General features: G+C 48.0%; 1 protein-coding gene across 5 annotated transcripts in view; it reads left to right on the plus strand.

Annotated features, from left to right (window-relative positions):
- CFAP70 (cilia and flagella associated protein 70) overlaps positions 1–23,182 on the plus strand; it is a 351,702-nt gene that overhangs the window by 158,981 nt on the left and 169,539 nt on the right. For all 5 annotated transcript variants that reach the window (XM_029576140.1, XM_029576137.1, XM_029576141.1 and 2 more), the window contains 3 exons: positions 2,808–2,907; positions 16,190–16,324; positions 16,550–16,702. In XM_029576140.1, coding sequence (XP_029432000.1) covers positions 2,808–2,907; positions 16,190–16,324; positions 16,550–16,702 — 388 coding nt within the window. The remainder of the gene's footprint in view (positions 1–2,807; positions 2,908–16,189; positions 16,325–16,549; positions 16,703–23,182) is intronic.

Raw genomic sequence — 23,182 nt, forward strand, 5'->3', positions numbered from 1 at the left:
AATGCCCATGACGATAAATCGGGGGTATTTGTATTGTATCGTGCACTCTAACGATTTTGGACGATTTTAAAATTATCTGATGATAATTTTAATCGTTCAAAAACGATTCACATCCCTAATAACTGCACTAACCACATCCTCTGGCAACAAATTCCAGAGTTTAATTGTGCATTGAGAAAAAAGAACTTTCTCCGATTAGTTTTAAATGTGCCACATGCTAACTTCATGGAGTGCCCCCTAGTCTTTCTATTATCCGAAAGAGTAAATAACCGATTCACATCTACCCGTTCTAGACCTCTCATGATTTTAAACACCTCTATCATATCCCCCCTCAGCCATCTCTTCTCCAAGCTGAAAAGTCCTAACCTCTTTAGTCTTTCCTCATAGGGGAGCTGTTCCATTCCCCTTATCATTTTGGTAGCCCTTCTCTGTACCTTCTCCATCGCAATTATATCTTTTTTGAGATGCGGCGACCAGAATTGTACATAGTATTCAAGGTGCGGTCTCACCATGGAGCAATACAGAGGCATTATGACATTTTCCGTTTTATTCACCATTCCCTTTCTAATAATTCCCAACATTCTGTTTGCTTTCTTGACTGCCGCAGCACACAGAACCGACAATTTCAATGTGTTATCCACTATGACGCCTAGATCTCTTTCTTGGGTTGTAGCACCTAATATGGAACCTAACATTGTGTAACTATAGCATGGGTTATTTTTCCCTATATGCATCACCTTGCACTTATCCACATTAAATTTCATCTGCCATTTGGATGCCCAATTTTCCAGTCTTACAAGGTCTTCCTGCAATTTTTCACAATCTGCTTGTGATATAACTACTCTGAACAATTTTGTGTCATCTGCAAATTTGATTATCTCACTCGTCGTATTTCTTTCCAGATCATTTATAAATATATTGAAAAGTAAGGGTCCCAATACAGATCCCTGAGGCACTCCACTGCCCACTCCCTTCCACTGAGAAAATTGTCCATTTAATCCTACTCTCTATTTCCTGTCTTTTAGCCAGTTTGCAATCCACGAAAGGACATCGCCACATAACCCATGACTTTTTACTTTTCCTAGAAGCCTCTCATGAGGAACTTTGTCAAACGCTTTCTGAAAATCCAAGTATGCTACATCTACCGGTTCACCTTTATCCACATGTTTATTAACTTCTTCAAAAAAGTGAAGCAGATTTGTGAGGCAAGACTTGCCTTGGGTAAAGCCATGCTGACTTTGTTTCATTAAACCGTGTCTTTCTATATGTTCTGTGATTTTGATGTTGAGAACACTTTCCACTATTTTTCCTGGCACTGAAGTCAGACTAACCGGTCTGTAGTTTCCTGGATAGCCCCTGGAGCCCTTTTTAAATATTGGGGTTACATTAGCTATCCTCAGGTCTTCAGGTACAATGGATGATTTTAATGTTAGGTTACAAAGTTTTACTAATAGGTCTGAAATTTCATTTTTTAGTTCCTTCAGAACTCTGGGGTGTATACCATCTGGTCCAGGTGATTTACTACTTTTCAGTTTGTCAATCAGGTCTACCACATCTTCTAGGTTCACCGTGATTTGATTCAGTCCATCTGAATCATTGCCCATGAAAACCTTCTCCAGTACGGGTAGCTCCCCAACATTCTCTTCAGTAAACACCGAAGCAAAGAAATAATTTAAACTTTCCGCGATGGCCTTATCTTCTCTAAATGCCCCTTTAACCCCTCGATCATCTAACGGTCCAACTGACTCCCTCACAGGCTTTCTGCTTCGGATATATTTCAAAAAGTATTTACTGTGAGTTTTTGCCTCTACGGCCAACTTCTTTTCAAATTCTCTCTTAGCCTGTCTTATCAATGTCTTACATTTAACTTGCCAACGTTTATGCATTATCCTATTTTCTTCTGTTGCATCCTTCTTTCAGTTTTTGAATGAAGATCTTTTGGCTAAAATAGCTTCTCTCACCTCCCCTTTTAACCATGCTGGTAATCGTTTTGCCTTCTTTCTACCTTTCTTAATGTGTGGAATACATCTGGACTGTGCTTCTAGAATGGCATTTTTTAACGACCACGCCTCTTGCACATTTTTTACTTTTGTAGCTGCTCCTTTCAGCTTTTTTCTAACAATTTTTCTCATTTTATCAAAGTTTCCCTTTTGAAAGTTTAGCACGAGAGCTGTGGATTTGCATACTGTTCCTCTTCCATTCATATTATGATCACTATTGCCAAGCGGCCCCACCACCGTTACCTCTCACTATTTTATAACAGCCAACAACTAATTGATATACAACGTCGTGAAAAAAAATTGAAGGCAATACTTCACAGAAATCTTTAATGGATGTCATATAATATCATTAGGATTTTAAACACTAAAAGATAAGAAAAAATTTTTGTTAAAAATATTTCACATAAGGAGGAGGTTGGAAGTTAATGATTATATATGCATTTGAGGTGCAGGGACGCCTACACGAGTATCTGAAACTTTCAACCAATTCCCACAAAAATTTCACACGAAAAATTATATGCACATAAATAAAGATTGTGACGCTCTATGAGAAGAGAGCAGTAAAATTTATTATATACCACAGACGTGTAGGCTTTAAAGTTCTTTCACTTTTTAAAAGCCAAATATTATACAATACAAGTAATAAGTTGATTAATTGGAATTCAAAGAGCATTATTCAGTACAGCGATTGAACAGCATTGTTCTCTTTTGATTGATATATAACTTCTGAGTTAGCCAGCTAAATGCTTTTGAATATAGACCTCCTAGTCACCATAGGGAGGAGTCACCAGTCTTTGTATATTTCAGTTTACAGAAACGTATTGGAGAGTGTCGGTACTGGCCTGTAGAGATTATGAGACAAGCTCTTGTTCCTGGAGTCAAAGCAAAGCCTGGAAAAGGAGACAAGGTAAGTATGATTAATGTTATTTATAATCTACTGTAGGAGTAACATGTATAGGATTAAGATTTGTAGGGAGTGAAAATGAAGGCATTTGATAATCAGCAGTGATGCAACAGAGAACAAGACTCCTCCCAGTCACCAGTAATGCAGTTGAGGAATGAACTTGTTCTAGACAGGAATATTACAGCAGGAGAACAAGGCTGTTTGCAACCAGGAATGATGCATGTGAAAATAAGGCCCTTCTTGGATAGAAATAATGAGCTCAATATTCAAAAGCTATTTCCCTGTACGTACCAGGATCAGTCCAGACTCCTGGGTTTGGCCTCCCCTCTAGCAGATGGAGACAGAAGTTTATTAAACAAACTCCACCTCATATAGGCTGGTGCCACCTACAGTCTGGCAGTATTCTTCTGTCTCCAGCAGGTGGAGGAGGTGCCAAACCTACAGTCTGTGCTAGAGTCTATTTAGAGACAGGATAGGGAGTTACTTAATTAAAAAAAAAACAAAAACAAAACATTTTTAAATCTTCTTTGAAGGAGTGTACAGGACCGCAGTGTGTGCCTGCAGGTCCTAGTCTTTGCCTTCCAGGGGGGTGGGAGGTCCTGAAGGGACCATCCCCCTCTGGTTTCAGAGACCGCTGAGGTAGTGGGGGATCGACCCTCTCTTTCCAGTGTGAGGTCCCCTGGGGGTGATACCGGGGAGCCCTGCTCACTCCCCCCAGTGGATCCAGGACCCTGAGGCAATTCGGCAGGTATTTAAAATAAATAAATAAATAAAGTATTTTTAAATTTTCTTCCTTGTTTGGCTCGACTCTCCCTTCCCCTCCGGTCACGTTGGGGGCTGGTTGCGCTCCATTTTGCCGCGTTTAGGAGGGGGGCCAATAGATTTTGTTACTGACAGGCATGCCACATTGGGCCGTATGCAGGGCCTGCGGAGCCGCGCGATAGTTTGTGTTACTTGCCTCTCCGCGACCCCTGGAAGGGTCCAGGTCCAGACCATAACAGGCGCTATCGGGGAGCTACAGTTGGCTCCTGAGGTTTTCCCGCGAAAAGCAGGAACGGGCGCCATTTTTAATGCGCTGGGGTCTGCGTCTGAGGCAGTGGGCTCCATTTTGGCTCCGCTCGCGCCAGCGACCCCTGCAGCACACGAAACCGTTCAGGGGGGAGGGACCCCCCTGCCGCACTTGTCCCCGCAGCGCAGGGTCCCTGAGGGGTACAGACCTGCGAGGCGTGATTTGGCTAGGGCTGCGGAGGTCCCTGATGGGGATCGGGACAATTTGTCTTCTGACTCTTCATTTTCTTCGGACTTTGTTTTGCTGATGCATAAGGCCTTTAGGGCCCGGAAGGCAGGCAGAAAATAGCCTCACAGTCAGGATGCGCTGGCCGAACCCCGGAAGCGAGCCAAGGCCATCCCGGAGCCGGACCTACAGGGGGGTCAACGCCCAGCCAGCGTCCGGGTGCCTCAGCCAGATCCAGATACTTCTTCGGATACAGATGATCAGGATGACCCAGATATACCCTCCCTGCCCCTGAGGAGGGTTGAGGGAGAAACTGACCCCCAGCAGAGGGGGGTCTGAGGGGGTCTCATGGGACGGATGGAGATGATCCGAAGGTCGTCCGTCTTTTTAGGAGAGATGAGCTGGGTCCCTTCATTCCGGCTATTTTAGGGGAATTGAGGATTCAGCTCCTCCAAGAGCAGTCTAGATTGGGGGCTACGGACCCAGTGGTTCTAGGCCTTAGGAGGCTGCCGTCAGCTTTCCCTTTCCATTTTTCGGCAACGGATTTGCTATTTAAGGAATGGGATACTCCGGATATGGGGCTTAAGGTCGCAAAGGTGATTGATAAGCTCTACCCCCTACCGGAGGAGGCTTTGGAGCTGTTACGGGTACCCAAAGTAGATGCTGCAGTGGCTGCAGTCACTAAGAAGACAACCATTCCGGTCACCAGGGGGACAGCCCTTAAGGACTTGCAGGATCAGAAGCTGGAGGTCCAGCTCAAAAAGATCTTCAAGGTCTCCGCCCTGGGAATTCATGCAGCCATGTGTAGTAACTTTTCCTTATGCGCAGGTCTTTGCTGGGTCCAACAGCTCCTAGCCAATGATTCTTTATCCCAGGAGGAAGCTCGCCAGGCGGGAAGATTAGAGGTGGTGATCACCTACAGTGCGGATGCCTTCCATGATTTGCTTCGCACATTGGCTAGAGCTATGGTATCGGCTGTGTCAGCGCGGCGCTTGTTATGGCTCCGTAACTGGGCAGCGGATGTGTCTTCCGAATTTCAGCTGGGATCCTTACCGTTTGTGGGTAAGCTGCTTTTTGGCAAGGAGCTGGAGGATCTGATTCAATCTTTAGGCGAAAATAAGGTGCATCGTTTTCCAGAGGATAGACCGAAGTCGAGAGGATCCTTTGCTTCCAGGTCACGTTTTTGTGGCAGTAGGAGACCTCGAACCACCCATGGGTCCGGCTCTTCATTTCACCACAATTCCAGCCGGCAGCAGATGTACTCTCAGTCCTTTCGTGGGCGCCGTTTTGGTAGACCTGGTTCCAACCAGAATGCTCCGGGCGGCAAGCCCTCCCAATGATGTGCAGCCGATCCATTCCTCGGTTCCAGTAGTGGGAGGTCGGCTGTCCCTATTTTACGGGGAATGGGCCAAGATCACATTGGATCAGTGGGTCCTCGAGGTGATAAGACACAGTTACGCATTAGATTTTGTACGGCAACCCCACCAACGATTAATGGTTTCACCCTGCGGGCTAGCAACAAAACGCCGGGCGGTCAAGGAGACGTTACAGCGTCTTCTCGACCTCGGCGCCGTTGTTCCGGTGCCCTCCGGAGCTGCGAAGAGGCCGGTATTCTATTTACTTCGTAGTACCCAAGAAAGAGGGAACCTTCTGACCCATCCTCAATTTAAAGAGGGTCAACATATGTCTGCGGATTCCTCGGTTCCGAATGGAGACTTTATGTTCCGTCATTGCATCAGTCAGACCGGGGGAGTTCCTGGCGTCCCTGGATCTCACAGAAGCTTATTTACACATAGGGATCCGGGCAGACCATCAGAGGTTCCTACGGTTTTCCGTACTGGGGCACCATTTTCAGTTCCAGGCACTGCCTTTCAGTCTAGCCATTGCTCCCAGGACATTCACCAAGGTTATGGTGGTGGTGGCTGCTCAGTTGCGCAGGGAAGGATTTTTGGTCCATCCGTATCTGGACGATTGACTTGTTCGGGCGAAGTCGGAAGTTCTATGTCAGGAGGCGATTCGCCGGGTACTTCAGTTGTTGAGATCACTGGGCTGGATAGTCAACGAAACCAAAAGCCATCTGGTGCCTTCTCAGTCTCTGGAATGTTTGGGAGCTTTGTTCAACACCCATCAAGGGACCGTGTCTCTCCCGGCGGAGCGTATGCTCAAAATTCAAGCCCAAGTACAAGCTTTGTTATCCCGGCCTTTACCGACGGTCTGGGATTACCTTCAGGTCCTGGGCTTCATGGCCTCGACGCTGTAATTGGTTCCATGGGCTTTCGCTCATATGTGACCTTTACAATCAGCATTGCTGTCCTGATGGAATCCAGTTTCGGAACAATTCCATCTCGAGTTACCGCTAACAGAGCACGCGCGGTCCAGCCTGGATTGGTGGTTGTCCCCAGTCAACTTGACGTGGGGAGTTCCCTTGATAGTTCCGATTTGGACGGTGATCACGATGGATGCCAGCTTGTCCGGTTGGGGAGCGGTGTGTTTGGGAAAGGCGGTACAGGGGCTGTGGTCTCTGGAGGAAGCGCTTTGGTCCATCAATTGTCTGGAGACCAGAGCAGTCCGTTTAGCACTGCAGGAGTTCTTGCTGCTTCTCCAGGGCAAGGCGGTCAGAGTCCTGTCCGACAATGCAACCACGGTGGCTTATATCAACCTGTTGTAGATCTGCTCCTTCAGAGGGGAGGAGTTGGCAATCTGTTATAAATCTGCTGCTCGGAGTTAGCAATCTGTTATCGTGCTCCTCCTGTAGGGGGAGGAGTTAGCAGTCTGTTATGGATCACCCTGCCAAGGGGAAGAGCTAACATTTATAATACTCCATAGGCGGAGTTAATGATCTGTGGTGGGTTGGCTTCCCACAGAGTAGCAGTCATAATAATACCGCTCTAGTAGTGTAAGGAATGAACACTTGAGGTAAATTGGTGAATCCCTGGGCCGATGGCAGATGACAGCGCCCCCAGGAGGATATCCTGAGAGGGACCACCAGCTACGCTGGAGTATGGAGACAAACACAGATAGTTCTTTATTAGACAGGAAGTAGAACCACCAGAGGTGGCAGTAGTGAGTTGATGTGCCCGGCAGGGCTGAAGTCCCTCAGATACTGGAATTGCGGTTTCTGGGTTGCTGAGCTGTAGAAAGAGACTATAGGTAGTGAGTAGAAGGGTATGCTGGATACATAACCAGTAGTAGATGATACACTCACAATTGTAGATATCTGTAATGGCTTCTATGCAACAGTATATTCAGGAACAGGAGCTGAAGGCGAGTGTTGGTTCCTATATGCAGTCTGAAATGAGAACTCACAATATCTGTGTATGAGATAGCTTATGGAATAGAAGAGAGTCTGGAGGGTTTTAGGAACATGGGCCCTCGTGGAGCGAGTACTGGTTCCTATCTGCAATCTATAATAGTAACGCACAAGATATAGGTATATGATAGCTTCTGATATAGAAGATATGATAGCTTCTGATATAGAAGAGAGTTGAGAAGGGATTTAGGAACATGGGCCTTCAAGGAGCGAGTACCGGTTCCTTTCTGCAATCTGCAGTAATGACTCACGATCTCCGTACCTGCAATAACGTCTTAGACAGAAGGGAGTCTTCGGAGATTAGGAACATAGGCCCTCGTGGAGCGAGTACCGGTTCCTATCTGTAGAACTCACTGGGTTCACGTCTGCGATCGCTTCCAGATAGTAAGGAGTCTTCTGAGCATTCAGGGACGTAGGCCCTCGTGGAGCGAGTACCAGATCCCGTCTTAGCAATCTGAAATCAAGAAGAGAGAGTGGGGCCCCTGAGGAGCGGGTACCCCTAGGTGGAGGCAGAGCAGCGGAGAAAGGATTCCCCTTGCTAACTCGATTCGTAGTAGCAAGCAAAGAACTTTTAAGTTGGAAGCGGATGACGTCACTACGGGGGGACGCCCCCGAGGTTCGCGCCCTTGCTGGTACAAAGTCTGGAGCGCAGGCACGCCCTTACGTCATCAGGAACATGGCGGATCCGCAGCGTCAGGCCAGCCCAGGGATTCCAGGAAGAACGGCGAGGAGAAGCCGCGGCAGCATCTGTCCGTCAGACGCGAAGGGAGTCGCCACAAAGGTACAAACATAAAACAACCGTCAAGGAGGAACCAGAAGTCGTTCGGTAGCGTTGGAAGCCCATCTCTTGATCCAATGGGTGGAACAACACTTGGCCTGCATAGCGGCTTCTCACATCGCCGGGGTGGAGAATATTCAGGCGGACTTCCTCAGTTGCCATATTTTCGATCCAGGAGAATGGGAATTGGCAGACGATGTCTTTCAGATCATTTGAGCTCAGTGGGGCACTCCCCGGCTGGATCTCATGGTGACATTCAAGAATGCCGAGGTGCCGTGGTTCTTCGCTTGTCGCAGGGACACGGGGGTAGAGGGTGTGGACGCGCTGGTGCTGCCCTGGCCGACAGATGTTCTGCTTTACGTGTTCCCGCCTTGGCCTCTCTTAGGCAGAGTTCTTCGCCAAATAGAGTTACATCCATCGGAGGTAGTGCTCATAGCTCCCGAGTGGCCTCGGCGCCCCTGGTTTGCAGATCTGGTGAATATGGCAGTAGCACCTCCATTGCGGTTCCCAGACCGACAGAATCTGCTTCATCATGGACCCGTTTGTTTTGACCAGGTCGACTGTTTCTGTCTAGCGGCATGGCTTTTGAAAGGAAGCGTCTGAAGTCTCAGGGATACTCGGATGCTGTGGTAACTACTCTGTTGCGTTCTCGTAAGGTCTCTACTTCCCTGTCATATGTCAGGATCTGGAAGGTCTTTGAGACTTGGTGTCTCGACAGAGCTATTGTTCGTACTCGAGCGACCGTTCCAGAGATTTTGAACTTCCTTCAGGCTGGATTGGCGAAGGGATTGCCGTGTAGTTCCTTGTGTGTACAGATAGCGGCCCTCGGTTCATTGCGTGGTCACATCTAGGGTGCGTCCTTGACGACTCATCCTGATGTCTCTCGTTTTCTTCGGGGGGCGAAGCATTTGCGGCCTCCAGTGTGACAGCCCTGTCCCTCTTGGAATTTGAACCTGGTTCTTAAGGCTTTGTGTCGGGCGCCATTTGAACCATTGTGCAGGGCAACCTTGAAGGATCTTACCTTGAAGGTAGTGTTTTTGGTGGTGATTGCGCACCACTGACTTTGGGGTTTCTCTGTGTACAGTTCCCTCATTCCTGCCTAAGGTGGTGTTTTCCTTCCATTTAAATCAGTCGGTCGAACTTCTGTCATTTTCAGATCTGGATAGGTCGGTCACTTTCTCTAAGGATCTTCGGAAGCTTGATGTCCGTCAAGAATTGATGCGATACCTGGAGGTGACCAAGACATTTCGAGTTTCGGATCACCTTGTTGTACTATGGAGTGGGCTCCGAAGGGGTAATATGGCTTCCAAGACTACCATTGCTAGGTGGCTTAAGGAATCCATTTTGTCTGCCTATATGTTGGACGGTAGAGCTTCACCTGCAGGCCTGCGGGCTCATTCCACTTGTTCTCAGGCCTCCTCCTGAGCGGAAAGTCAACAGATATCCCCGGAGGAAATTTGCCGGGCAGCTATGTGGAAGTCTTTGCATACTTTCGCAAAACATTATCGCTTGGATGTTCGGGCACCTAGTGCCAGTGGATTTGGAGAGGGAGTGCTTAGAGCGGGCCTCTCCGGATCCCATCCCAATTAAGGTAAGCTCTGGTACATCCCAGGAGTCTGGACTGATCCTGGTACGTACAGGGAAAGGAAAATTGGTTCTTAACCTGATAAGTTTAGTTCCTGTAGTACCAAGGATCAGTCCAGAGTCCCGCCTATGTATTTTTTCCTTGGAAGGGAATGGAGAGTCCGCTCTTTTACTGAATTTTCTTGACAGCTTGATTCGATATTGTTTTTGGTCTTTTCTTTGCATGAGTTCTGTATCCCTTTGGGGGGTTGTTATGCCATGATCCATGATCGATGTGTTCGAACCAACTTCATCACTGGAAGTAGAAAATATCCTCAAAAAACTGAAACCATCCTCACATCCTTCGGACCCGATACCATCTAACCTGCTCTTCAACATCCCAAACACCATCTCCAAGCCACTCTCAGACATCATTAACCTCTCCCTATCCCAAGGATCAGTACCAGACCCTCTTAAGCTCGCTATTCTCAAACCTATTTTTAAAAAAACAAACTTACCTCCTGCAGAACCATCGAGTTTCCGTCCAATAGCCAACCTTCCCATGATAGCAAAAATCATGGAAAAAATAGTCAACAGCTATCAGATTATCTTGAGGAGCATAACATTCTCTCCCCCACGCAACACGGATTTCGTAAAACACGCAGTACTGAAACCCTGCTCATTTCACTAGCAGACACTATACTACTAAACTTGGAAAAAGGTCAAACATATCTTCTCGCTCTCCTTGATCTGTCAGCCGCCTTTGACACCGTGAACCATAACATCCTGCTGGAACAACTAACTAACATAGGCGTCAAAGGCCCTGCCCATGACTGGTTCAGATCCTTCCTATCCAATAGATACTACAAAGTCAGGATCAACAATAAAGAATCTCCCCCTGTTCGCTCCAACCAAGGTGTCCCTCAAGGATCTTCCCTTTCTCCAACACTCTTCAACATATACCTTATACCACTCTGCCACCTACTCACTAGACTAAAACTTTCCCACTACCTCTAAGCGGATGATGTCCAAATCCTCATCCCGATCAATAACTCTCTTCAAAAAACATTGAACCACTGGACCACTTGCCTTCAAGAAATTAACCAACTACTTGCTTCACTCAACCTGGTCCTAAATAGTGACAAAACTGAGATTCTGATCATCTCAAAGGAAATCCTCAACAAACCCCCAACATCACCATCCCCAACTCATTCGGTCAACTCAACAATCAAACCATCTCCTTTCGTCAGAGATCTAGGCGTGATCCTAGATAATCAGTTTAACCTAAAGAACTTCGTGAACACCACAGCGAAAGATTGTTTCTTCAAATTACAAGTTCTCAGAAATTTAAAACCTCTTCTTCACCTCCAAGATTTTAGACTGGTATTGCAATCCATCATCCTCTCAAAACTGGACTACTGCAACTCCCTCCTGCTCGGACTCCCAGCTTACACCATAAAACCTCTTCAAATGGTTAAAAATTCAGCCTCCAGGATCCTCACCAACACTAAAAAAAAAGAGATCATATCACTCCCGTTCTTCAGCACCTCCATTGGCTTCCCATCAAGTTCAGAATCCTCTTCAAAGTCCTCACGATTATCCATAAAGCTAAACACAACCTCACATCCATCGACACCACCATTCAATTCACACCTCACACCTCATCCAGACCCATTAGAAGCGCCTATAAAGACACCCTGTTTGCCCCACAAGCAAAATCAGACCTAAGAAAGAGGGCCCTCTCGACAGCAGGACCCCATCAATGGAACACATTGCCACTAGACCTCAGGCAAGAACAATGTCCATCTTCCTTCAAAAAAAGACTTAAAACATGGCTATTCAGCTTAGCCTTCCCAGACTCCTAATGCTATTCTTCTCATAATTCAGATTCCAGCCTTTATAGTCTCACAGTTCCGGCAACCTCCGACTGTCTATTCCCCCTATCTTCCCACCGTAATTGGCTTACACTTTGTTTCCCACCCACCCTTCCATAGCTTTCCACAGATACATATTTACGAGAAGTTAATTTAAGAGAAGTTAATTGATACGATATGATATGTTCTGCTTACTATATATTAAGTTTATACTATATATCATGTTTATATTAAGATATGTTCTCCTTTATATATTAAGTTTAAAAATCTTTTCATATTTGGATGCCTCCTTAGTTTTGTTGCTCTCTGTTATATGTTATTTGTTATATGTAACGCTCCTAAGCGAATTTGTTGTTATCATGTAAACCGGTGTGATCTGTATTCGTACAGGAACTTCGGTATAGAAAAATTAAAAATAAATAAATAAATGCCATGTTGCGGTTGTTAGGTTATTGTATATAGTTAGTTTGATCCATTTTGCTTTGCATTTGTAATACTGCCAGACTGTAGGTGGCACAGCCTATGTGAGGCGGAGTTTGTTTAATAAACTTCTGTCTCCATCTGCTAGAGGGGGGGGGGGGGGGAGGCGGGCAAACCCAGGAGTCTGGACTGATCCTTGGTACTACAGGAACGAAAATTATCAGGTAAGAACCAATTTTCCTTTAGATGGATAACTAAAAGTTACCGTCAGAATATGGCAACAGGGCAAGGTTTTGTATATTCAGCCCCTTATCTGGCTAGATTTTAGCTGGATAAGTCACTATCTAGCTAAGATCTAGCTGGATAAAAAAAGAGGCATTCCAGGAGCATCCGGAATAACTTATCCGGCTAACTTAGTTGATTTTAAACTATAACTGGCTGAGTTAGCTTCAAAGATATCCGGTTAAGTAGAGCTGGCCAAAAAAAAAAAAAGTAAAGTGGCCTGCAGCCCAATTCTCTCCTCCAACCTAGATTTCATAAATGTCCTTGCTGGGCCATGTACTCACATTCTCCAAACCCCTTGTAAATTATTGGAAAATGGTTATGTTTTGAAGCTGGGCCCGCTTCCACCCTTTCCTCATTTAAAATAATTTCATAATTGCCCCCTCCCCATGGACCCTCCTACCCACCCACATTACAAATTGGCTAGGCTGCAGTCCCTCAGTGCCCCCCCATCCTACCATGCCAATATAAAAACAAAATCCCTGTCAGGAGCATGGTCTAACTTACCTACTGCCATCACTCTAGCACTGCTTCTTCTGTTAGAAGCAGAGCAGGAAGCATAAACTACCCACAGTTTACACTTCCATCGCAGGAAGTGTAAGCCATAGTTTTTTCCACTTCCTGCGATGGAAGCATAAACTGTAAGTAGTTTATGCTTCCTGCTCTGCTTCTAACAGACAGGCCGATACAGTACAGTGCACTCCGACGGAGCGCACTGTTAGCCGGCATTTGGACACGCGTTTTCGACACGCTAGCTTTACCTCTTGTTCAGTAAGGGGTAATAGCGCGTCCAAAACGCGCGTTCAACCCCCCGAACCTAATAGCGCCCGCAACATGCAAATGCATGTTGATGGCCCTATTAGGTATTCCCGCGCCACACATTTTACTTTCAGAAATTAGCACCTACCCAAAGGTAGGCGTTAATTTCTCCGGGCACCGGGAAAGTGCACAGAAAAGCAGTAAAAACTGCTTTTCTGTGCACCCTCCAACTTAATATCATGGCGATATTAAGTCGGAGGTCCCGAATTTACAAAAAGTTTAAAAAAAAAATTTGAAATAGGCTCACGGCTCGAAAACCGGACTCTCAATTTTGCCGGCATCCGGTTTCCGAGCCTGTGGCTGTCAGTGGGCTCGATAACCGACGCCAGCAAAATTGAGCGTCGGCTGTCAAACTCGCTGACAGCTGCCACTCCTGTCCAAAAAGAGGTGCTAGGAACGCGCTAGTGTCCCTAGCGCCTCTTTTTGCCAAGGGCCCTAATTTAAATAAATTAATTTAGTGAATCACGTGCACTTTTACTGTATCAGCCCGAGAAGAAGCAGCCAGGAGCAGATAAATTGGACCTCGCCCCCAGCAGGGGGATTGTTTTGATATTGGGGGGGGGGGGGGGGTTTTGGGGTGGGGGAAGGTGCAGCCTGACCAATTTGGAATGCGGATGGGGGGGAGGGTAGTCACATTATTTAAAACAGGAAAGGGGTGGGAGGGGGAACCTAGTCTCGGGACCGCAGCAGTTTTCATTAATTTATGAGGGGTTTGAGGGATGGGGTGCATGGACTAACAGGACTACATATAAAGATATCCGGTTAAGTAGGAAGTTATCCAGCCACACAAGCATAGGCAGTTATGTTTTATCAGTTATTCGGCTATATATAGCCAGATAGCTATAGACAAATATATTCAATGGGACATTTATCCCACTGAATATCCAGGACAGGTTATCCGGCTAATGTTAGACAGATAGCTTGTCCACTCACAGACTTACTGATTATTACTCCCAATATGGTGTCAGGCTGAAGACCTTTGCAGCACATGTACACAGGATTTATGTTGCAGTAGAGGTTTTATTAGGAATGCAAATAGAACACGTCCTCACTTATGTACTGCAGGTAAACTTAAAGGGATAATTCACAATAAAGGTAAATCACAAAAGGCTTACTTCCAGTCCAGGAATCAGTTTGGGTCTTTGCATGGTAGATTCTTTCCAGTAACAGCTCACACATAAATAAAGACTTCCAAACTTTACAGTACAATATGACATTAACACATAACAGCAAGAGCTCACAGGTCTCCTCTGGGATCTCATATCTTTCTTTGGCCTCCATACTATCTAATAGGGATCTGCAGCCAAAAGGTTTTTGTTGCATTCGTGATACGTATTCGTGGGGGGGTCAATTCCGTTTCATGCGGAAGTATGGAGAATTCCATAAGTTGTCAATCTGTAAATACGTTACTACGGTGAGTTAAATTAGTGTCCCAGCTAAAATTAAAATTAACTACAACCCCCCACCCTCCTGACCCCCCCAAGACTTACCAAAACTCCCTGGTGGTCCAGCGGGGAGTCAGGAAGCCATCCCTGCACTCGTTTGCCGGTTTCATCACGGCGCCGATAGCCTGTGTCACAGGGGCTACCGGTGCCATTGGTCAGCCCCTGTCACACGGTCACCGGCGCCATCTTGTGCTCCTACCATGTGACAGGGGCTGACCAATGGCACTGGTAGCCCCTGTGACATAGTATGGGCAAAGGCTATCGGCGCCATTTTGAGTCCTGGCATCGGATGGCAGGTCGCTCCGGGACCCCCGTAGGACCCACAGGGACTTTTGGCCAGCTTGGGGGTCCTCCTGACCCCCACAAGACTTGCCAAATGTCCAGCGGGGGTCCGGGAGCGACCTCCTTCACGCCGACCGTCCGATGCCAATACTCAAAATGGCGCCGATCGCCTTTGCCTTCACTATGACGGCGATCGGCGCCATTTTGAGTATTGGCATTGGACGGCGATTTTGAGTTTCAAAATGGCGCCGATCGCCTTTGCCCTCACTATGACGCCGATTGGCGCCATTTTGAGTATTGGCATCGGACGGCGATTTTGAGTCTCAAAATGGCGCCGATCGCCTTTGCCCTCACTATGTGTGTCATAGTGAGGGCAAAGGCGATTGGCGCCATTTTGAGTATTGGCATCGGACGGCCAGCGTGAAGGAGGTCGCTCCCGGACCCCCGCTGGACTTTTGGCAAGTCTTGTGGGGGTCAGGAGGCCCCCCCAAGCTGGCCAAAAGTCCCTGTGGGTCCAACGGGGGTCCTGGAACGACCTGCCGTTCGATGCCAGGACTCAAAATGGCGCCGATAGCCTTTGCCCATACTATGTCACAGGGGCTACCGGTGCCATTGGTCAGCCCCTGTCACATGGTAGGAGCACAAGATGGCGCCAGTGACCATGTGACAGGGGCTGACCAATGGCACCGGTAGCCCCTGTGACACAGGCTATCGGTGCCGTGATGAAACCAGCAAACGAGTGCAGCGATGGCGTCTGGACTCTCCGCTGGACCACCAGGGAGTTTTGGTAAGTCTTGGGGGGGTCAGGAGGGTGGGGGGGTTTAAATTTTTATTTAGGAGGCCGAATAAAACAGATATCTGTTAAATACGTGGGGGGTCGCGATGTGTTTCGCCTCCCCACGTATTTAACAGATAGGACAAAATAAGTTGCGGATTACAAATACGTGGAAAACGGATGCACACCCCTACTATCTAAATGCTGGGAATATCTGGGAGGAGTCCCAACACTCCTTTTAAGTCCCTGAGGACCAATCCGGATCCTCAAGGGTAGGGCCATATAATAGGCTATCCTTAGGTTGGAGATGGCTTTCTCTGAGCCATCTCATGGCTCCTTGCATAGCAGACCATCCTCAGACCCAGCAGACTTTTCCCTGGCATATGACTGGAGAATGAGATCCTGACCCACTGTCAAGGAACAATCTCCGAAGATATGGCAACCGAATCAAGAGAGCGGCAGTTTCAGTGACGTCTTCCCTTTGATTCTCATTCTGTTTTTAGGGAGATGATGAAAATCCAGTTTCCTTCCATGGTGTGGCTTACGTGAACATGGTATCCCTGCTCTACCCAGGGGTGAAATCCTTGAGAGGAGCTTTCCGCCTTTTACCTTACCATGATAGTGAGGTGTTTGAAAAGGTAAGAGGGAATCATGCAGTATGATATATTGCCTAAGTATCTGCATGTCTTTGCTCAGTGCCAGGACTTGAACAATGCTAAACAGATCTGTACTTTTCTCTTCTACAGACAAGTCAGGTTTAATGGTGCGGGAAAGAAACAGTCCTAAGAAGTAATAAGGTTCAGGTAACCTTTAATTTCTTACATAACCTAATCCAGGATTTGTTCCCTTCTACTTTCTTGCAGACCAAGTACCAGATGAGCCTCCTACGTGAATTGATGCGACAGGCCAAACAAGGGCTCAACTTGTTAGGAGTCGGCTCTCCACAAAGTAAACACCTGCCAAGTAAAGTTACAAAGGATGAAAAGGGATCTAAGGAGAGAGAACCTCTAAGAAGGGTAAGAAACAAGGGACATAGATTCAGGGAAGAGAGGGCATCCTTGGACCCGTCCCAGAGTGGCATCCATTAGGCTCATCTCTAAAAACGAGAAGAGGTGACTCTAGGGAAAGGACTGAGGATTATCAGAAAGACCTTTCATAACAGAGTCTGTGCTCCTTTGCTAACGTGTATATTTGACAGCCTCATTCCATAAGATTACTGAGACTGTGCCATGTTGGTAGAAAGATGGGGGTACGTTATTTTCAAATGAAGCTAGAGTCCCTAAAATAGCTGGTTCCCTGTACGTACCCGGATCAGTCCAGACCGTGGGTTGAGCCTCCTGTCCAGCAGATGGAGACAGACCAAAACTGAAAGGGTATCCTATAGCAGGACAGGGCCTACCCTGCAGCCCTTCAGTATTTGTCTGTCTCCAGCAGATGCCGGCAGCTCACCCTGCAGTTCCCTGGCTTAATTCCTTAGCCTTTTGCCCTGTTGGGCTTCTTTTATTTTATTTCTGTCAGATCAAGCAAGTATTTTTATTCTTTTTAAATTAAAAAAAAAAAAAAAAAAGGTGACAGTTTTGTCAGACTTTGAACAGGCTCTCTCTCAGGAGACAGCGCTATCTCCTCGCTCTTGGGGGGGCCTAGGGGGGTTTAAACCCCTTGTTTTATGCAGCCTAGGCTCCTTTCCCGGTGAACCTTCTGTTGGGGTGGTACTGGTGGTCCAGTCCCTCCCCCTATTTAGCTGCCATTTGCCTCACTATCTCCCAGAATGCTCAATTACCCGGCTGTGCCAGCAGGGAAGCTCATTCCCCTGCATTTTTAAAGTAAAAAAAAAGAGACTTGGGGCACTTCAGCTTAAGTGCTGACTGTTTTCACTCAGCAGCTTTTGTTATTTAACTAGGGAGCGATCAGGGTTCATTCTCCTGCACCCGCTCCTCAGCACCGGACAGCTCAGCAACTTTTAGCTCTCCTAGCGGCTTTTTTTCTCTGCAGTCATGCTGCGTTCTAATCAGTGCCTGGCCTGCTGGGAGCCTGCTTTGCTGCTCTCCCACGAAGGGCTTTCCTCGGGGTGCCTGCCGGGTTGGGAGGGCCCCTTCCCGGCAGCGATCAAGCTGACGACCCGGGGGAGGTCCTCTCACCGCATGGCCAGGCTGTTCTCGAGTCGGCAAACCGCGGGAATGGTGGCCATTTTGGGGATCTCTGCAGCTCCCGATTCGGAGCTGCAGGAGACAGAGGAGCCTGATTTTCAGTTTTCTCCCCCCGCTCCGGGAAATCCCGGCCATGTTTTTCTTCGGCATTTGTGCTATTAATGCACAAATCTTATTTGGCTAGTTTACAAGAGGATCAGGAACCTCTTCCAGGTCCTGTTCCCCCCCCCCCCGTCCCCCCCCCCGCTAAAATTCCACGGATGCCCTCTCCGCTCGCTCTCGCGGCGCCGGATGCACAGGGGTCCGTTCGGGTTTAAGTGGTACCGGGGGTTCCTCCACCCCTGGATCCTCCAGCTCCACCTGTGGCACCAGATCAGGATCCGGATGTGGATTTGGCGGGGCCTGCCCCCTCTCTGGAGGGGGATGACCCCCAAATGCTCCGCTTTTTTCAGAGGGAAGAGCTGGAGCCACTCATTCCCTTTATACTTCAGGAGCTGGGAATTGAGATTCCTCCGGAGGATACGATCGCGATACGATCGCGATGCTGGCTCACGTGGACCCGGTCCTGGCGGGACTCAGGGCTTCTCCACGCACTTTCCCCTTCCATCCTATGCACAAGCTGCTGCTCCTTCGGTAATGGGAAGCTCCCGAGATGGGCCTGTGAGTGGGGAGAGCTATGGACAAGCTCTATCCCCTCCCCGAGGATTGCCTGGAGATGTTTAAAATTCCCAAGGTGGATTCTTATGTGTCTGCGGTCACCAAGCACACCACTATTCCAGTGGTGGGAGCCACTGCTTTGAAAGACGTGCAGGACCGTAAGCTCAAATTCTATCTCAAGCGTATCTTTGAAGTCTTGGCCTTAGGAGTTCGGGCAACAATATGCAGCAGCGGGCAAGCCTTAGGTGAGTTCAACAATTGCTCAGCACCCAGTACCTCCTGTCTGCAGAGGCGGAGCAGGCTGAACGGTTGGAAGGTGCTGTGGTGTATGGGGCGAATGCTCTTTACGACTTACTTCGCGTACAGGCCAAGGTGATGGTTTCAGCAGTGTCGGCCAGACGTCTCCTTTGGCTGCGCAATTGGTCGGTGGATTCTTCCTCCAAGTCTCAGTGGGGCACACTTCCTTTCAAGGGTAAGTTGTTTTTTGGTGAGGACCTGGAACAGCTTATTAAGTCCTTGGGGGAGAGCAAGCTGCCAGAGGACCGCCCGAACCGCAAGCTGCCAGAGTCCTTGGGGGAGAGTAAGCTGCCAGAGGACCGCCCGAAACCCTCGAGGTCCTTTTTCCCTACCCATTCCCGCTTCCGGGGTCAGCGAAGCTATAATAATCAGGTGCGTGGTGCCTTCTCTAAAGGAAATTCCTTCAAGTCCCAGTCCTGGTCTCACTCCTTTCGGAGCCATCGTGCCTTCCGAGATGATAATCCACAGCACTCCACCGCAAAGCCCGCCTCCCAATGAGATCCAGTCGGTCCATTCCTCCGTTCCAAACTTAGGTGGTCGTCTCTCATTGTTCTTAGAGGAATGGGCCAAAATCACTTCGGACTGGTGCGTTCTCGAAATAATAGAGAAAGGTTACACATTGGAGTTTGCTCGAGACCTGCCGGACCTATACCTAGTCTCTCCTTGCGGCCACCGAAAGCGTTCTGCTGTATGTCACTCTTGCCAGGCTTCAGGAACTGGGGGCCATAGTTCCAGTCCCGGTGGAGGAACAAGGCGCTGGCCAGTATTCAATCTACTTCATGGTGCCAAAAAAGGAGAGTTCTTTCTGTTCAATCTTGGACTTCAAAAAAGTCAACTGGGCCCTCAAGGTACCACACTTTTGAATGGAGACCCTAAGGGTGGTAATAGCGGCTGTTCACTCCGGCGAATATCTGGCCTCTCTCGACTTGACAGAGGCTTACTTACGCATACCGATTCAACACGAGCATCAGAGGTATCTCTGATTCAACATCCTAGGCCAGCATTTTCAGTTCCTGGCTCTGCCCTTTGATCTAGCCACTGCGCCTTGCACGTTTACCAAGGTCATGGTGGTGGTGGCAGCCACTCTCCGGCGAGAAGGAGTCCTAGTCCATCCTTACCTGGACGATTGGCTCGTGCGGGCCAAGTTGGATACCCTCTGCAGGCTGGCAGTCGACCAGTCCTTGCTCTCCTCACCTCTCTTGGGTGGATAGTCAATTTTCCCAAGAGCAATCTGCAGCCCTCCCAGGTCTTGGAATTTCTGGGGGTGCGCTTTGATATCCGAGTTGGCAAGGTATTCCTGCTGGATGCTCGGGCGTTCAAACTGATGGACCAAGTGCGAAATCTCCTCTCGCTTCCGCTTCCTTCGGCGTGGGACTACCTTCAAGTGCTAGGAACCATGGCTTCCACTATAGACCTGGTCCCCTGGGCTTTTGCGCATATGCGACCCTTACAGAAAGCTTTGCTATCCTGCTGGAAGCCAGTGTCGGAACAATTTCGGACGATCCTCCTGCTCTCTGACTCTACCATTGCCGACATACAATGGTGGCTATCGCTGACACACCTCCTGAGAGGGATGTCCCTACAGACTCCGCAGTGGATTGTAGTCACGACAGATGCCAGTCTCTCCGGGTGGAGAGCAGTCTGCCAGTCTCAAGCTACGCAGGGATACTGGTCCCCAGTCCAATCCCGCTGGCACATCAATTGCCTGGAGGCCCAGCGGTCCGCCTGGCTCTCCAGTTTTTTCTGCCTCTGATTCGCCGCAAGGCAGTGTGAGTATTCTTGGACAACTCCACCATGGTGGCTTATATCAATCGACAGGGGGGCACCCGGAGTCGCCTGGTGGCCCTGGAAGCCAGCAAGTTCTTTGCCTGGGCCGAGTGTCACTTGGAGCGCCTAGCAGCCTCCCATATAGCAGGCAAGGAGAATGTACAAACCGATTTCCTGAGTCGTCAATGTCTCGATCCAGGCGAGTGGGAGTTATTAGACGGAGCAATCGATCTGATCGTCAGCAGGTGGGGTCCGCCTCACCTGGACCTAATGGTGACCTTGAGCAATGCCAAAGCTCCCAGGTTCTTCAGCCGCTGGAGGGAGCACTGTTCGGAAGGAGTAGATGCTCTAGTCCTTCCCTGGCCCCATGAAGTCCTTCTATACATGTTTCCTCCTTGGCCTCTAGTGGGAAAGGTCCTACGAAGAATAGAACTTCACAGGGGACCGGTCATCCACGTGGCTCCCGAATGGCCCCGCAGACCGTGGTTCGCGGATCTGGTAAACCTGGCGACGGATGGTTCTATTTGCCTCAGCCATTTTCCTTGCCTGCTCCGGCAAGGTCCCGTATTTTCTGACCAGGTGGATCGCTTCTGTCTAGCGGCCTGGCTTTTAAATGGCAAAGACTAAAAAAGAAGGGATATAAAGAGGAAGTTATATCCACTCTGCTTCGAGCCCGTAAGCCGTCCACTGGCTTATGTCCGCATTTGGAAAGTTTTTGAAAATGTCTGCACAGAATCGGGTGTCTCGGCTCGTTCACCTTCGGTTTCTATGATTCTTTCCTTCCTTCAGAAGGGCCTCTCCAAGGGTCTTTCCTTCAGCTCGTTGCGCATCCAAGTGTCCGCTCTCGGCTCCCTCTTAGGCACCATTGAGGGTCACGCGGTAGCGTCTCACCTGGATGTTGTCCGTTTCCTCAAGGGCGCCAAGCATTTGAAGCCGCCCATCCGGGCCACTTGTCCTTCGTGGAGTCTTAATTTAGTCTTTCCAGCTCTTTGTGAAGCACGTTTTGAACCTCTACATCGGGCTACCCTCAAGTATTTGACGCTCAAGACAGTCTTCCTGGTTTCTATCTGCTCCGCCAAAAGGGTGACGGAAATTCAAGCGTTGTCCTGTTGGGAGCCTTTTCTGCGGGTTTCTGATTCGGGAGTTTCTCTCAAGACCGTGCCTTCTTTCTTGCCGAAGGTTGTTTCTTCCTTTCATGTCAATCAGTTGGTGGAGCTTCTCGTGTTCTCTCCTGAGGATATAGCGGGTCCAGTTGGGAGTGATCTTGATGTAAAACGTGTTTTACTGCGTTACCTTCAGGTTACCAATGACTTCTGGGTCTCAGATCATCTTTTTGTTCTGTGAAGTGGTCCAAATAGGGGCAACCAAGCTTCTAAGACTACAATCGCTTGGTGGTTGAAGGAGGCAATTTCCTCGGCCTATATCTGCCAAGGCCTGGCAGTTCCAGAGGGCCTAAAGGCTCATTCCTTGTGTTCTCAGGCTACTTTTTGGGCAGAGAGTCAATTGGTCTCTCCGCAGGATATATGTAGGGCTGCTACTTGGAAATCCCTGCATATCTTTGCTCGACATTACCGCCTTGACGTACAGGCACCAGTGTTTGGTTCCTTCGGTTGGCAGACGCTTCGAGCGGAACTGTCTTGGTCCCACCCTTTGTAGGGAAGCTTTGGTACATCCCATGGTCTGGACTGATCCGGGTACGTACAGGGAAAGGAAAATTAGTTCTTAACTGTTAATTTTCGTTCCTGTAGTACCACGGATCAGTCCAGAAACCCTCCCCTGTATTTTCTGTCGTCCACTTGAAGCTCTTTTTGCAAGTTACTGGATGTTTTTCATCAGTGATAATCCTTCAAAGCACTGGAAGCATCTATTATTGATGACAATGGATATGCAAGAGCGTTCATATACAGAGTCCATTCAATGTTGTTGCAATTGTTTAGTTTTTGTGAGTTCTCTGGTTACTTGCTTGAGTTCTCTGGTTACTTGCTTGATCTCTTACTGTTGTCTTTATTCTTATCTGCTTTGACAATGGTTATACTGAAGGGCTGCAGGGTAGGCTCTGTCCTGATATAGGATACCCTTTCAGTTTTGGTCTGTCTCCATCTACTGGACAGGAGGCTCAACCCACAGTCTGGACTGATCTGTGGTACTACAGGAATGAAAATTGACAGGTAAGAACTAATTTTCCTCTAGGTTTTAGCCATTTGGTCACTTAAGGCTAGTTAGTTAAGTCTCCTCTAGCCCCTAGGACAGACTTCCAGGCCATTTATTTTGTTGGAAGCTAAATCTAGCCACCTTGTTAAACTAGGGGGCCAATTTTCAAAGAGTTTGGGCTCCTAACTTTTGGAGTTAAGACCCTTAATTGGCCCTTTTGAAAATTTACTAGGGGTGAGTTCCTGAATTTAGGCTCCTAGTTTCATTAGATCCCTAATTTTAGGACCCTAAAAAGAGGGTAGCTACAGGGGTAGAGAAAATATAGGGAAATAAAGTTAGGAGCTTAGTACTGGTTTTCAGAAATTAGTCACCTTATTTAGGATTGTAAATCTAGGCAAATGAATAGCAACTTTTTGTTTATATTTTTACTGATCAGTTTTGTTTTTTGCTTGTACTTTTTATCTATTTATGATTAAT

The sequence above is a fragment of the Rhinatrema bivittatum genome, chromosome 14, assembly GCF_901001135.1.
Source record: "Rhinatrema bivittatum chromosome 14, aRhiBiv1.1, whole genome shotgun sequence".
Lineage (NCBI taxonomy): Eukaryota > Metazoa > Chordata > Amphibia > Gymnophiona > Rhinatrematidae > Rhinatrema > Rhinatrema bivittatum.